The sequence below is a fragment of the Ammospiza nelsoni genome, chromosome 25 (assembly GCF_027579445.1).
Source record: "Ammospiza nelsoni isolate bAmmNel1 chromosome 25, bAmmNel1.pri, whole genome shotgun sequence".
NCBI classification, from domain to species: domain Eukaryota; kingdom Metazoa; phylum Chordata; class Aves; order Passeriformes; family Passerellidae; genus Ammospiza; species Ammospiza nelsoni.
This window is the reverse complement of record NC_080657.1, coordinates 127,573-140,871: the sequence shown is the minus strand read 5'-3', so window position 1 is coordinate 140,871 and position 13,299 is coordinate 127,573. Positions and strand designations below refer to the sequence as shown.

At 53.6% G+C, this 13,299-nt stretch overlaps 1 protein-coding gene across 3 annotated transcripts; it reads right to left on the bottom strand.

Moving 5' to 3' along the window:
• Positions 1 to 5,946: 5,946 nt before the first annotated feature.
• LOC132083872 (transcription elongation factor A protein 3-like) lies at positions 5,947 to 13,009 on the bottom strand. Of its 3 annotated transcripts, XM_059488816.1 has the most exons (14): positions 12,469 to 12,991; positions 10,963 to 11,025; positions 10,755 to 10,860; positions 10,276 to 10,441; positions 9,957 to 10,025; positions 9,685 to 9,753; positions 9,485 to 9,559; positions 9,142 to 9,219; positions 8,889 to 9,043; positions 8,541 to 8,596; positions 7,513 to 7,668; positions 6,845 to 6,991; positions 6,694 to 6,765; positions 5,947 to 6,556 (listed from the first exon to the last, which is right to left on the bottom strand). In XM_059488816.1, the coding sequence occupies exons 1-14, from the start codon at positions 12,871 to 12,873 to the stop codon at positions 6,548 to 6,550; spliced, it is 1,626 nt and encodes a 541-aa protein (XP_059344799.1). In that variant the 5' UTR covers positions 12,874 to 12,991; the 3' UTR covers positions 5,947 to 6,547. The 3 variants fall into 3 exon arrangements, with proteins under 3 accessions (XP_059344799.1, XP_059344798.1, XP_059344800.1); XM_059488815.1 differs by lacking the exon at positions 5,947 to 6,556 and having other exon boundaries at positions 6,661 to 6,765; positions 12,469 to 13,002; XM_059488817.1 differs by lacking the exons at positions 5,947 to 6,556; positions 10,963 to 11,025 and having other exon boundaries at positions 6,661 to 6,765; positions 12,469 to 13,009.
• Between the last annotated feature and the right edge of the window lie 290 nt (positions 13,010 to 13,299).

The window sequence follows — 13,299 nt, the reverse complement described above, 5'->3', positions numbered from 1 at the left end:
AACCTCAGACAGCTGATCAGAGAAGGCGATTTCTCTCCCTCTTTTCTTCCTTCTTTTGAAAGGCACAAAACTCACCCTTTCACTGCCTGCATTTTGCAGATGTGCTGGGATCTGCACCACCCCCTCTCCCACTCTTCCTCCCTGAAAATATCCCAGCCTAGCAGGAAGCCAGTATCACTCCAGCCACATCATTGTCCCCTTCCTGAATGCCTCTGCCTTGGGAAGACATTTTCAGGGAAGATATCCCCTCTGATTATCAGATTGTGGTTTTTTTTTTTCCTTAAGACCCCTTTTAGGGCTGCAAACCTGCTAGGCTCAGCTGGGCTGTCTCCAGAGAGCACTTGGCCAGCCTGGCCTGTGGTTAAATGAAGACTAGTAATAAGGAAAAATTGAAAGTGGTGATTTAATGATTGGAACAGCTCTTCTTCCACAGCTATCTGTCTGCCTATCTAAATACATATATATATTTTCTAAACACAAAGTGCCAACATCCCTGCTCTGAGATGGGTGAAGCAGCTGAGAGCCAAGCACAAGGATTATAAAGAGCAATATTAAATAACTGATGTCCAATGAAAGCCTTAGGTGGAAGGAAATACTCTGCAAATAGATGCTTATTTACATGGAGAAGAAAAGAGCTGGAAACAGGTTTTTCCTCTCTCCCAAGGTTTGGGCTTCAGCAGGTTGAGGGAGAGGATATTTGATGTGTAAATCCATTCCTGCTGCCAGGTTTGGTGGAGGCAGAGCCATGTCAAGAGCAGCCCTGGCTCAGGACGGTGTTGGCTTAGAGAAAATGTTGTTGATTTAAAGGATTTTTTGAAATTTGAGTTTTTAACTTTCCCTTCTTAGCTCGCCCTCCCATGGCACAGTAGGCAGCAAAACTTGGTCAGGGATGGACACAGCTCCCAGGAGCTGTCCCCCTGTCCTCACCAAGGAGCAACACACACACATCCATATGGATGTGGCAGAGAGACTGGGAGCATCAGAGCAGCAATGTCGCCAGGGATGAAGGAGGCAGTGTTTGCCCATAACCATCTTCAAGGTGATGTTCCAACCTAATTCCCAATTCCAGAATGGATTTTTCCCATCAGCCTGATGGAAAGACCCATTCTCCTCCCTTCTACTAATAACTGCATTCCATTAACAACTTGAATGTTCTAGGCTAAGTGTTCCCATTTCTCCCACAAATGGGGCCCTTCTTACCCACACAACAACACAACACCCCCTCTTCCCCATGGCTGTGGGACCAGAGCTGAGGGTGGGTGCCAAGGAGACAGTTTTTAGTCCTTGCTGTAACCGAGATATCTTCTGAGCAAAGCAATTTCTCATTTTGCCTTGTGGTTCTACCTTCCCCGTATCCAAGCACAGCCGGGATCCTCTGAGGGCCTGGATGACTCACCTCAGCAGAGATGTAAGGGCATTAGCACGATTCCTCCCTGGGCTCTGCATCTCCCACCATCAGGAGTTTTTATATTTCAAGCATCTTTCCTGCCCCGAGGAATTGTCACGTTTACCTGCAAAACGTCTGTGCAGAGGGAGCACGTCGAGGAGACAGCAGGGATGGGGTTGGACCAGGGAGGGGGGGTATAGGGATCAGAGGGATGGGAGCACACACACGGAGTGTCACAGCCACACTGATGGCAGCGTGACACACGTGTTCCAGCACAATCAGTGCCCTCATCCTGAGTTATAGCTGGGAGCTGCAGCGGGTCCCTCCTCCGTGGCTGCTCTTTCCCCACAGCCCCAGCACTGTGGCGAATTCAGTTGGCTCACTAATTACATGCCATGCCTAGACCGGCTGCTTTGCACAGTGCTATTAATTAGCATTTGTTTCCCCCATGGCTGCTGACCCTGCCAGAGCTGGGAATAAATTGGCTGCTGTGGGTGATGGGTTTGCTGCGCGTGGCCGGCGCTGGTGGCACGGCTCCTGGGTAATGACGTTTTTACAGGACACACTATTTATATTCTCATTTTGGAAAGACAAGACATTTTGTTGGAAGAATGTGGCCCTCAGTGCCAGCTGCTCTCAACTTTCAGGCTTCCAGAGACCTTGGAGAAAAGGCAAAGAGCTGAGACAGGTAGGATTGTTCAGCCTGGAAAAGAGGCTTTGAGGTCACCTAATTGTGGCCTTGCAGCACCTGAAGGAGCTGTCAAGAAAGACAGACAGAGACTATTTACAAGGGTCTGGAGTGGCAGGACAAGGGGAATGGCTTCCCACTGCCAGAGGGCAGGGTTAGATGGGGTATTGGGAAGGAATTCTTCCCTGTCAGGATGGAGAGGCCCTGGCACGGGCTCCACAGAGCCCCTGTGGGTGCCCCATCCCTGGAAGTGTCCAAGGCCAGGCTGGACAGGGCTTGGAGTTACCTGGTTTAGTGGCAGGGGGTGGGACTAGATGGGCTTTAAGGTCCCCTCACACTGCAAGAACTCCATGGTTCTATGACTATGAAAGGGGGCACAGATATGGCTGGGGGAAGAGCTGCCAACCTGCCCTCCTGGGGCATTTTTCCTCAATAAATAATTGACGTGGGGCTGGGAGACTGGGATGGTGTAAAGCAGGTGGAAAGATACTTTGGGGACATTACAAGCAAATGAGGGCTAGAAAATGTGCAAAGATGATTCTTCTTCTGCAACACAAGCCCTGCCTGATCCATGCATTTTGATGCAGAGGATCACAGAGTAGGGATGAGCCTGAATATCCCACTGAGCCCCTTCAGGCTCCTCTTCCTCTTTCCCATCACTTTGGGTGCTCTGCCTGCACTAAACCTGTCCTAAATCATGTCAATCTGTAGAGCAACTGTCCCTCCCTTCCCCTCCCCCCTTGTTCACCAGCTCTGTCCTCCAGCCACCTGGCACTTCATTATATCACTCAAGATTAATCCACAGCTCCTAATTGCCGAGCGCCCAAGAGCTCCTGGCAGGGAGGGAAAAAAGTGTCAGGCAAAAAAGCCAATGTCTTTTTTTTCCTCTGCAATATTTAGGTCAATGTGGGAAGCACAGAGATGGGAATTTGTGCGGTTTGAGGGAATTGGGGGGGGGGGTTTATAGCATTTATTGGGGTTTTTTTGCTGTCGTCTCCTCCATCCTGGCTATAAGAGGGAAAAGTGTGCATGGTTCCAGCTGAAAGTGAGGAAAAAATGGATTTTGTGGAGGGATTTTTGCATTTAATGGGGGATCTTTGCTCATTTCTCTGAGTATTCAGCTAATGGAGGGGGAAAAAAAAAGTCCATGCCAAGCACTGTGATTTTAGGCAGGCTTAGATCAAAGTGTTCTGCAGACTCAGCAAACCTCTCTGGCCAAGAAAAAGAAAAGGCACAGGGTTTTTCTTTAGGAAAAGTATATTCTGTAATTTTTCATGCAACACATTTCACTTTAGAAATAAAGGCCTCGGTCCAGTTTGGGCTTTTTTGATGCTTTTAATCATCACAAAGCCTGGTGTGCAGAATTGCAGCCATACACCTCAACGAATCGTTTCCTTCCAATGGACTGCAAACACTGCAGATGAAAAGTGATTTTTTTTTCTTTTTTTTTTTCTCCCAAGAAAAACACCCCAAAGCAAATACCCAGTCAGCTCAAATCCATGGCTTTGCTCCAAGTATTTTGGCTTGGCTGAAGATCCAGGCTGGATCATGTGGCTGTCCTGGGCAATCACTAATTTTTTCAGAGCTGCTCCAAAGCAATTGAATCACTCACATCAAGACAAAACAATGAAATAGAAAGGAAATTCCATTTGCATCCCAACCTGGGGCTGGAACCAGAAGGAGGCTCAGCAATTTTTTCCTCCTATATTTCAGTGCTACTTGTGCCTCATTCAATGCTGGGAGTGTCCTGCTGGTTACCCCTGCCTGGTTCCTGGGGTGTTTGGGGACCACCATACACTGCATCCTTTGACAAGCACCCCTACGGAATCCAGACCCAAAGCCCTGCATTCTCCTGCCCTTCTAGCAGAGGCAGCACCTTGAATTTAGGAAAACCAGTGCTTAGGGGTTTATTAAAACAAAAAGCTTGAGGTCTGGGGAGGCAGTGAGTGCTTGTGCCTAAGGGATCATTACCTATTGATTGGCAGAAAGTGTAGGAATGAGCAGGGGAATCTGCTCAGTTTGTCGCAGAGACTGCCAGTCATGGAATCATGAAATATTTTGGCTTGGAAGGGACCTTAAAGCTCTTCTCATTCCACCCCTGCCATGGGCAGGGACACCTTCCACTAGAATGGGTTGCTCCAAGCCCTGACCAGGCTGGCCTTGGACACTTTCAGGGATAGGGCAGCCACAGCTTCTCTGGCTACCCTGTGCACAGCGGGAGCACTAGGACCCACACTGAGAGATAAAGACTGGCTCCAAAACTGCTTTAATTCAGTTCAGTTCAGAGACACGAACCACCACCAGCTACTCCATTCCTTTCCAATAAGCCCAGGTGCTTGGGAAGCCCTGGCTGAGATGAGACAGAGTGGAAATTTTCCAGAGGGTCCCTCTGGGATCAGCTGTCCTGGTGGTAGACAGGACACATCATCTCCTGCTCCATCCCTGTGCACAGGGACCTGCCACTGTGCTGTGGGGGTCGGTGACCGGGGCCAGGGGAGATACAGATGCATAAAGTGAGAGGATGGGGAAATGGGGTTGCCAAGGAAACCAGAGAACAGCAAAGTTCTGATTGTTTTCTCAAGGCTGGAAAAATGCGGGGGAGAAGGGCAGCGGCAAAGCCCCGTGCTGCGGGTGAGCTGGGGGGGCTGGACTACGGGGGATGGTGACCCCTGGGCAAGCCAGGATTGCAAAATAAATAAAAGTGGCCACGCGGGAGATTCTGTGTCCCTGAGGTGGCTGAGGGCTGTCTTTGGGGAAGGGATGTGGCCTGGCAGCACCAGTAGTGGCTGTCCGCTCATGGGGAAGCCTGGCTGGAGTTGGACACTCTGTGGAGTTGTTAAAAGTGTTGCAGGTTGGGGATTAAATATAAAAATTCCATCAGATAGAAGATTCAGCATCTTCTTGGAGTCGCCCGGAGGTATTTAAAAGATATGTTGATGCGGCACTGGGGACATGTGGTTAGCGGTGGGCTTGGCAGTGCTGGGAGAGCAGTTGTGCTCAATTATCCTGGAGGCCTTTTCTAACTGAAATGATTCTGTGATTCATGCAGAGATAGGTAGGGAGAGGCAGGAAGAGACGCCAGCCTCTGCTGAAGCGTTGGAGCATCCAAACCTGGAGCTTCGGGGTGGGTAAATCAACCCCTGAGCAGGAACTGTAAGGGCCTTTCCATCATTGCGTGGCCACGACCGGCCCCACGTGGGGCTGGAGCTGCAGCAGAGGTCCTGAGGGCTCTTGTGAAGGACACAGAGGGATGCCAGGAGATCCATCATAACATGCTTGGAGTCTGGCTCCCTCTGGTATCACTTAAACACTTTCATTAGACTGGACTGCAAAAAAATTTAGGTCCAAATTCCCTATTTCAGCCTTGTTCCAGGCAAACACACCCTGAGGCACCCTGGGGATGGCTGGGAGCCCCAGTCCTGCCCTTCCTGTGCTCCCTTCACACCTCAAGGTCACACTGATGTTTTATTCATTCCCTACAATCTGTTATATTCCTTAATTGCAGCCACACACACTGTCACAAGTGTAAATAATTGCCTTGGAGGCTCATTAATCACTTCAGAGTGTTAACAAGCACCACAGCCCAGAGAGCTCTTTCAGAGGGCTTAAGGGTGGTGGGGACCCCCCAAACACAGAGGATTTAGCACCCAAGTCTGGGTACAAATGCCACGGCCCGTGAAAAAATTCACACCTCAGGCCAAGATTTAAAAATTAATGATCGGTTAATTAACAGCTTCACTGTCCTTCTCTGCTCTCACACTCTGGCTCACACAAGCATGGGAGCAGCACCCTCCACGATCCTGAGGCTCAAGCTGGAGAGCTATAAACTCGAGACAGACATCCCAAACCAATCTTAAGAAAGAGTCAATGCTGCAGAGATAGTTCACACCTTTATTACTCTGGCTGGAAGGGTTCTTCCTTGCTCCTCTCCCTGCCATCCTTCCTTCTTTCCTGGGCCATAGTGCCTTCAAGCCAGGATGGATGGTCCATTTGTCACAGAGCAGAGGGGCACAGTGGCATCCCAACAGCATCTGGACATGCTGCACCCACCCTGTCCCCTCCATGTCTCTCCCCTCCGTGTGCACTTAGGTGAGGAAGAAGGTGTTTGGGTTATGACCTGGCCCTCTGCCACCCTCAGCTCCCAGGCACAGCCCCATCTCCACGGAACAATGTCTCTCCTGCCCTCAAACCAGGAATGAGTCTGTTTCCAGTGGGATCCCAGCACACGCCAATCAAAGGGCAGGAATTTGCAGGGAAGAACCATTGAATTCACAGGGACCTTCTTGAGTGAACTTGACATTGCCGGAGGCCAGGTCCCCAGGATGTTTGAAGGAGCCCAGTGCAAGGGTACAAAGAGCTGGTGCTTAGGGACTGGGGTCACCCTGATCCCTCCTCCCCAACCCAGCTGCCCAATGTGGTGTCACAGCATCTTGTCTTGCACCATGTTCCCTCCAGCCCAATCGCCAGCCACGTCAGCAGAACTGCAGGAGAAGCAGAGCCCAGGACAGGTGATAAGCCCTCAGCCAGCACCCAAAGCACCCCTTCAGGGGGCTCTGCTACCCCTGAAGGCTAGGAAAGGGGTGGGTTACCCAGAGCCTCTCCCCAGATGGTCACAGACCTTCCAGCGGTTCCCACACTCGTTGCACAGCACAAACGTTGTCATGGGCTCATCGGCGCTGCGCGTCTGTACCTGGGGTGGAGCAGCACTGCCTCAGTGAGACCCTTACAGCATCCCCCCGAGGCAAGCTCCCCTGCAGACCAGGCCTGACCTGGTTGTACGTGCAGTTCTTCTTCTTGCATTTGCCACACTGGAAGAGGTCGGTGACGGTGCCGCCTGTCTTGGCCATCTGGTGCTCCCGGATGGCCTCCTGGGTCATGGCATTCCGCAGCTTCTTCAGCTCATCACTGGCCATCTCCTGCCACCAGCATTGGCCCACATGGGTCAGTGTGGCCATGGCTCTGCTCACATCCAAGTACTACAGTCCAACACCTTCCCCATCCTCTCCCAAAACAGGATTAATCCTGCTGTCTGTGCATGCTGGAGGGCTTAAACCCATACTGATGAAAAAATCATCCCATCTTCAAACTAAAACTGCTGTCTGCAGGGATCTGTCTCCCCACAGGGGAAACTGGGCTTCCGAGGAGCCTGATTTGTGGACCGTGGCTAAGGAGGACAAATGGGGACACTCCAGCCTGATTCCTGCCAGTGAGACATCCCACAGCCAGATCTGTGTTAGGCTGGGGGTCTGCAGGGCTTTAAGGGGACCTAGCAGTGCCAGCTTTCTCCTAATGCTCCCCATGTCTCATTCAGCACTGGAGTGGGACAGAGATGTGCTGGGACATCCCCACTGTGGGCAGCAGCAAGCCAAGACCCAGCACTTGGGCACCACAGAGGAAGAGATCCAGGGGCATCAGCCCCATGCACCCCAGTGCCCACCTCAGCAGTCATGCGGGCGATGAGGCTGGGCTCAATGGCCCCGCACAGCACATTCCTGCGCAGCCCAGGGTTCTTGGGGTCCTTCAGGTTGCTGATCCTGCTCCGCACCCGGTTGCGATACTTCATGTCTGTGCTCTTCAGCTCCTGGAAGATATGTGGGGTCCGTCAAAGAATCAACACAGGGAGATGGGGGATGCCAGCTTGGTGCTGCTGTCACCAGGGCCAATGGTCACGTGGAGGTGGCTGATCTCAGTGGGGCTTTCCTCCCTGCGGGAAGTGTCCCATCCTTGGCTTTAAGAGGACGAAGCACAGCTTCAGATGTGGGGAGGAAAATGACTTTCCACTACCTTGGAATGTCTAACATCCAGGCAAGGCTATGGGGCACAGGGACTATCACCAAGCCCTGTGCTGGGACAAAAGCTCATGGTGCAGAGGACTCTGTCTACTCCCTCCTCCCAAAGAATATGAGTATGGACGGGTTGGTGTAGCAGCTTTGGGCACAGGGTCTGGGAGGCACCAAAAAGGGCACCCAGGAGGTGAACCACCCTGGCGTTGGTCCTGGTCTCAGTGGGCTGCCAGGAGAACCCCAAGCCTTGAGTTGGCGGTGGGCAGAGGTGGCTCCATCCCTTCCAGCATGGCACAGCCTGGACACTGTGACAGACTGGTTCTAGCAGGAGACACAGGCACCTACAGCAGGCTCATGGGAAAAGCTTTGGCTGGGTTTGGATTTATTTCCCCAGGGATGAAGGCAGGCCCCTGACCAGAGGGGACTGGGGAGGACACACAGACCCCTGGACAAAGGCATGTGCTCAGAAGCTTTGCTCAGCATCAGCTTCCGCCTTAGCCTCAGCATCCTCTCACTGAGGTCTGGGCTCCCTCTGCAGGCAACGAGCAAGGCAGAGTCTGTCACCCTCTGTCCTTGTCCCTGTCACCCTCTGTCCTGTCCCCAGCAGCACTCTTGAGCCCACGTACACCCCCCCCCCCCCAGCAGGAGAAGCCTGGGGACCCCTAGGCTCCCAAAGGATATGGTCTTCAATCTCCGATGCCATCTTCTCGCAGTTAACACCGAACTCCTTGTAGTCGTCTAAAGGGTAGAGAGGTTAAGGGGTGACTTTCAGGTGTGAAACCAGCCACAGGTCTCACTGTACCTCCCCCAGAAAATCTCACCTCTCCCCCAGAACTTGCCCCAGACCCTCTATCTCTAAAACACCTAGTTTTACCCATCTTGAACCTTACCAAGATGCATCCTCACATCCAACCCCCTTATCAGAGACCCTACCAACCTTTTCTTTCCTTTGGGGCTGAATGCTCCTATTTGGACTGTCCCATAGGAGAAATAGCCCAGTGTAGGGTCCAGCACCCCCAGAACTGCTCACCGTCCATGTGCAGTGCAGCCGTCAACATCTCAATGCACTTGTCCCGCACCGAGTCCCCTGTGAGGTAGCAGGGGGCCAGGAAGCAGGGGCTGGCAGAGAAGGAGGGGCTGCTGGGCATTCGCAGCACCTCAGGCTTGGCCTTGCTGCTGTTGGCTCTGCAGGGGCACATGGAGGGGCACGGGCAGGTGGCAGGGTCCTGGCACAGCCGCAGGGACCTGCCGGGGTCCTTGGAAGTGGAGTGGGTCTCTCTTACCTTTCCTCCTTGCTGTCACTGGAGTTTCTCTGGGAGCTGGTGGGAGCTGGAGAGAGGCTGGTGCCCACAGAGGCTCTCCTGGGAGTGGCATGAAACAGGACAGTGGGGATGACACCAGAGACGGGGCAGGCAGGACAGGGGCAGGGACTGGTGGCAGGACCTCAGGCATCAGCACATCGATGAGAGCGCTCGCTCGGAAGCCAACAGGAATCTCCATTTGCTCCTCCCAGGAAATATCTCAGTGCTGTGGCAGGATCAGGGCTCCCAGCCACTTCTCACCCCCTCCACGTTCATGGAGACCCTAAAAGCATCCCCAGGCTGCCCAAGGACACCCTCTCCTTACCTCTCCCCTGACAGTCTCTTCTGTGTGGAGGAAGAGGAGGAGACAGTTGAGGACCTGGAGTCAGCAGAGGCTCTCCTGGCAGGACAAGCCCCATGTCAGAGTGCAGTAGCTGGGACAAGTGATGGGTCCACACCCCAAACACAACCCAGTGAGGGGCCAGGGTCTTGCCTCTCCCATCCTCATGCAGCCCCAGGACCCACCTCTCTTTCTTGCCATCCAGAGGTGATTTCTTGGAGGATGCAGTGGGGCTCCTGCCATCACTGGACTCTCTTCACCACGGCCCAAAGGAAGGGAGAGAAGCTCTCAGCAAACCCAGCATACTCTGGCAACCTGTGAGCTGGATCCTGTCCATCTGCATCCCCCATCCCTGAAACCCCCCCCCCCCCCCCCCAGGCTGCCAGCAAAGCCTCCTCTGGGTTGGCAGTGCCTGGCAGAGCCTGGCGTGAGGGTCAGGGCATCCTTCAGCAGGTACCTCTCCGGGCTGGAATCAGCAGAGTGGCCCTGGGTGGTGGTGGCATGGGAGTCACACTTGCTGGGCTTCCTAGAGATAGAGAGAGCACGGGTCAGATAAGCACTGTCCAAAATGACCTAGTTATAGAGAAGGGAAAATAGAAAATATCCACTTCTCCCTCCTCCAAAATCGGCCCTGGTGCTGTCTCAGAGGCAGTTTGGTCTCCAGAGGTGCTGCCAGCATCCATGGGTAGGCAGAGATGGATAAACTCCTAAAGACCAAGGAGAGGGTGGTCTCATATTGGCCCTGGTGTCCCCCAACAGCAGGCAGGAGCCCTAACCTCTCCTTGTACTTCTCCCTGTGCTTCTCAGCTGTATTCTTGCTGTGCTTCACCCCTTCACTGGGGCAGCTGGAAACATCCAGCTCCTTCTTCTTCTCCTTGTCTCCATCTGTGTCCTTCTCCTTCTTCTTATCTGCATACTTCTCTTTTTTTGTGGTGGTGGACTCTGTGGGAAGGATTTGGGCGTCACAGTCACAGCCCAAACCAGCATAGGGCACCTGCAGAGTTGCATCGTGAGGTGGGGAATGATTGTGGAGATGCTCAGCCCTTGGTGGGGCACGCATTGATTTACACCACTCTATCCCAGAGTGAAAACAAGCCTTTGGAAAATCTGAGTTACAGGTTATAGGAGCCTGCATGTCCTGGCTCTGGACTGATTCCACTCCATCCCCCCAGAAAGCATTGGGGCTTGAGGTGCAGGGATGGCTCAGGGAGGATTGAGATTTGGGGGGTTCTCGTCTCCCTCCAGCATCGCTCACCCAGAAGTCGCTTCCAGTTTTTGATGAGGATTTTGGCTGAGGCCACCACCTCTTCATCTGAGCAGTGTTTCCGCACTGAGTTCACAGCCACTCCAATCCGCGTGGTCTGGGGACACACACCGGGAACACATCCTTAGGGATGCGGTGGCTGGCACAAGGCACAGGACAAGCTACCCCATGGGGTGTCCCCCCACCCAAACCCCCTCACCTGGAGCAGCTGGATGGTCATGGTGTAGCCAGTAAGAGACTTGAGCAGATCCAGTGCCCCTTCCTACAGCAGGGAGAAGCCACAGGAGCCCTTGAGGAGGCACCAGGCAGCACCAGAAAGGGCATGACAGGACAACCCAAAGCAGCCCTGGGCGGCTCCCTGGGATTGCCTGACCTCTCACACCGATAGAAAAGTCCCACACCCAAATCCTCCTGGATCATCCCAGCCCCAGGTCACATCTCCAGCTGGATAGCATGAGCTTTTCTTAAAACTTGGGAAAACCCCCATCTGCAAGAAAAATCTGGGCTGGTGGGACTTAGGGACAGCTGGGGGATTTCCCAATGTCCCCTGCTCAGGGGTGTGAAGGTCCATGGGACACATCCTGGTACCCTGCAGTGGCAGCTGAGATAAGGATAGTCCAGCACAGAGCCTTCCTCCTCCTCACTGTCTTTCTCCTCCTCCTCATCCTTGGTATTTTCAGAGCCCCAGCAGCAGACACCAGTTCCCAGGTATCCCCCTCCAGGGACACTGTTCCCTGGAGTCCCACCAGGAGGGGCTGGATCAGATCCCCCCAGTTTCATGGGTGCAGGGACATTCCTGTGTTGTAGGTGGACCCTGGCTCTGTCCCATCCCAAAGTGTAGCAAGAGAAGTATGGAACACCCCTGTCCCTTGACCCCTGGGTAATTCCTGGCACCAAGCAGAGCCATGGGATGTGGTTTGATACCAAGCGTTGGCATCCCAAAAAGCCACCAGATCCATGGAGACAGCAGTGCTGCCCCCGCAGCCAGGAGCCTGCACCTTGTCAGGGCAAAGGCCAGTGGAAACAGTCAAATATTAACTCTGAGAGCTGGGCTTGGCACATGTAACAGGCTCACCAGGATCCTCACTTGGCACAAGGGTGGCAGGGCTGGATCGTGGCTTCCCCAGAGCACAACCACCCAGGAAACAGCGTCTGACCCCTTCCCCTCTCTTTGCATACTTGTGCAACAGGCAGGGCTGTGCCTGAGGGTGTTATATCCCCCAGCCCAGAGCTTTTCCTTGCCTGTACACGAGCCTCTGGCCCTGGCACTGATCAGGTGTTGGTGCACAGGCTGGGGGCCAAACACCTGTCGCCCACAGTGCGGCACTGCCAAGCAGTGTCAAGAGCTGCCACCCATGGGACAAACACCCCTTTCCCCCAAATCCCAGAGTCTGGGAGCAATGGGGCACAGGAGAGAGCCAAATTAGAGGCAAAATTAAATCCCATGGGTGTTGACTATGATGTCCTGAGGCTGGGCTTGGGTGACACGGGCAGCACCCCCTAAACCCACTCAGCACCTCCAGGTACAACGTGAGGGCTGTAAAAAGCAACCCCCCCCCCCCCCCCGTCCTTTCCCAAGCCACACAACATTTAAACATGCATGTAAACAAGCAAGTGTGTAAATAAGCATGTGTGCAAATATGTACACGTGTAAATTTGTATGTTTAAATATGCGCACATGCCCCGAGGAGCTCAGCCACCTTACCGTGCTTTTCCTGGCCACCATCTTATCCAATTTTTTGGCAATCCGGACCAGCTCCTCAGCAGGCCCCATGGCGGGGGCTCCAGCGGAGCAGGACACTGGCTGTGGACACAGCTGGGCACTGCTGACATGGGGTCCTGGGCAGCGGGGTGGGAGGGAGCAGAGAGGAGGGGAAAAGGGGGAAAGGGACAGGAAGGGAAGAGAAGGGAAGGGAGAGAAAGCAGAAAGGAGGTGGGGCTGTCCCGGCCAGTTATAAACTCCTGCCAGGAAAGCAAAATAGCACGGGGGAGGGCTAAATATAGTCGAGAGCCACGGCTGCAGGAGCGGAGGAGGCGCGCCCTGGGGCGCTCGCGGCCGTCTGGAGTCCGGGCAGGCACAGGGCCCGGGATGGGGCTTGGCCATCGGCATGGCTGAGGTAGGGAATCCTCAGGGGCACGGGTACAGTGTGCCGCAGGCTCTGTTTTTCCCAAAGCTGATCCAGCAGCAAGAGCCCTGGGGGAATAATCTTTATATTTCATGCATTGGAATGTTCCAATATATGTGGAATTCCACTACACAGGAATAGTTCTTATACTGGAGTACTCCACATATTGGAGTATTTTGGTACTGAGAATACCCCATCCCTGGAAATGTCCAAGGTCAGGATGGACAGGCTTGGAGCAACCCGCCTGGTCTAGAGGAAGGTGTCCCCCCTACATTGGGGTGGACGGAACAATCTTTAAGGCCCCTTCCAACATTCCGTGATTGTGCGATGACAAATGACACGCCGCAGTCTTTGAAGCACGACGTAGATGGTGCGCGAGCAGAGCCAGTTGATAGTATGCCAGCCTGGGG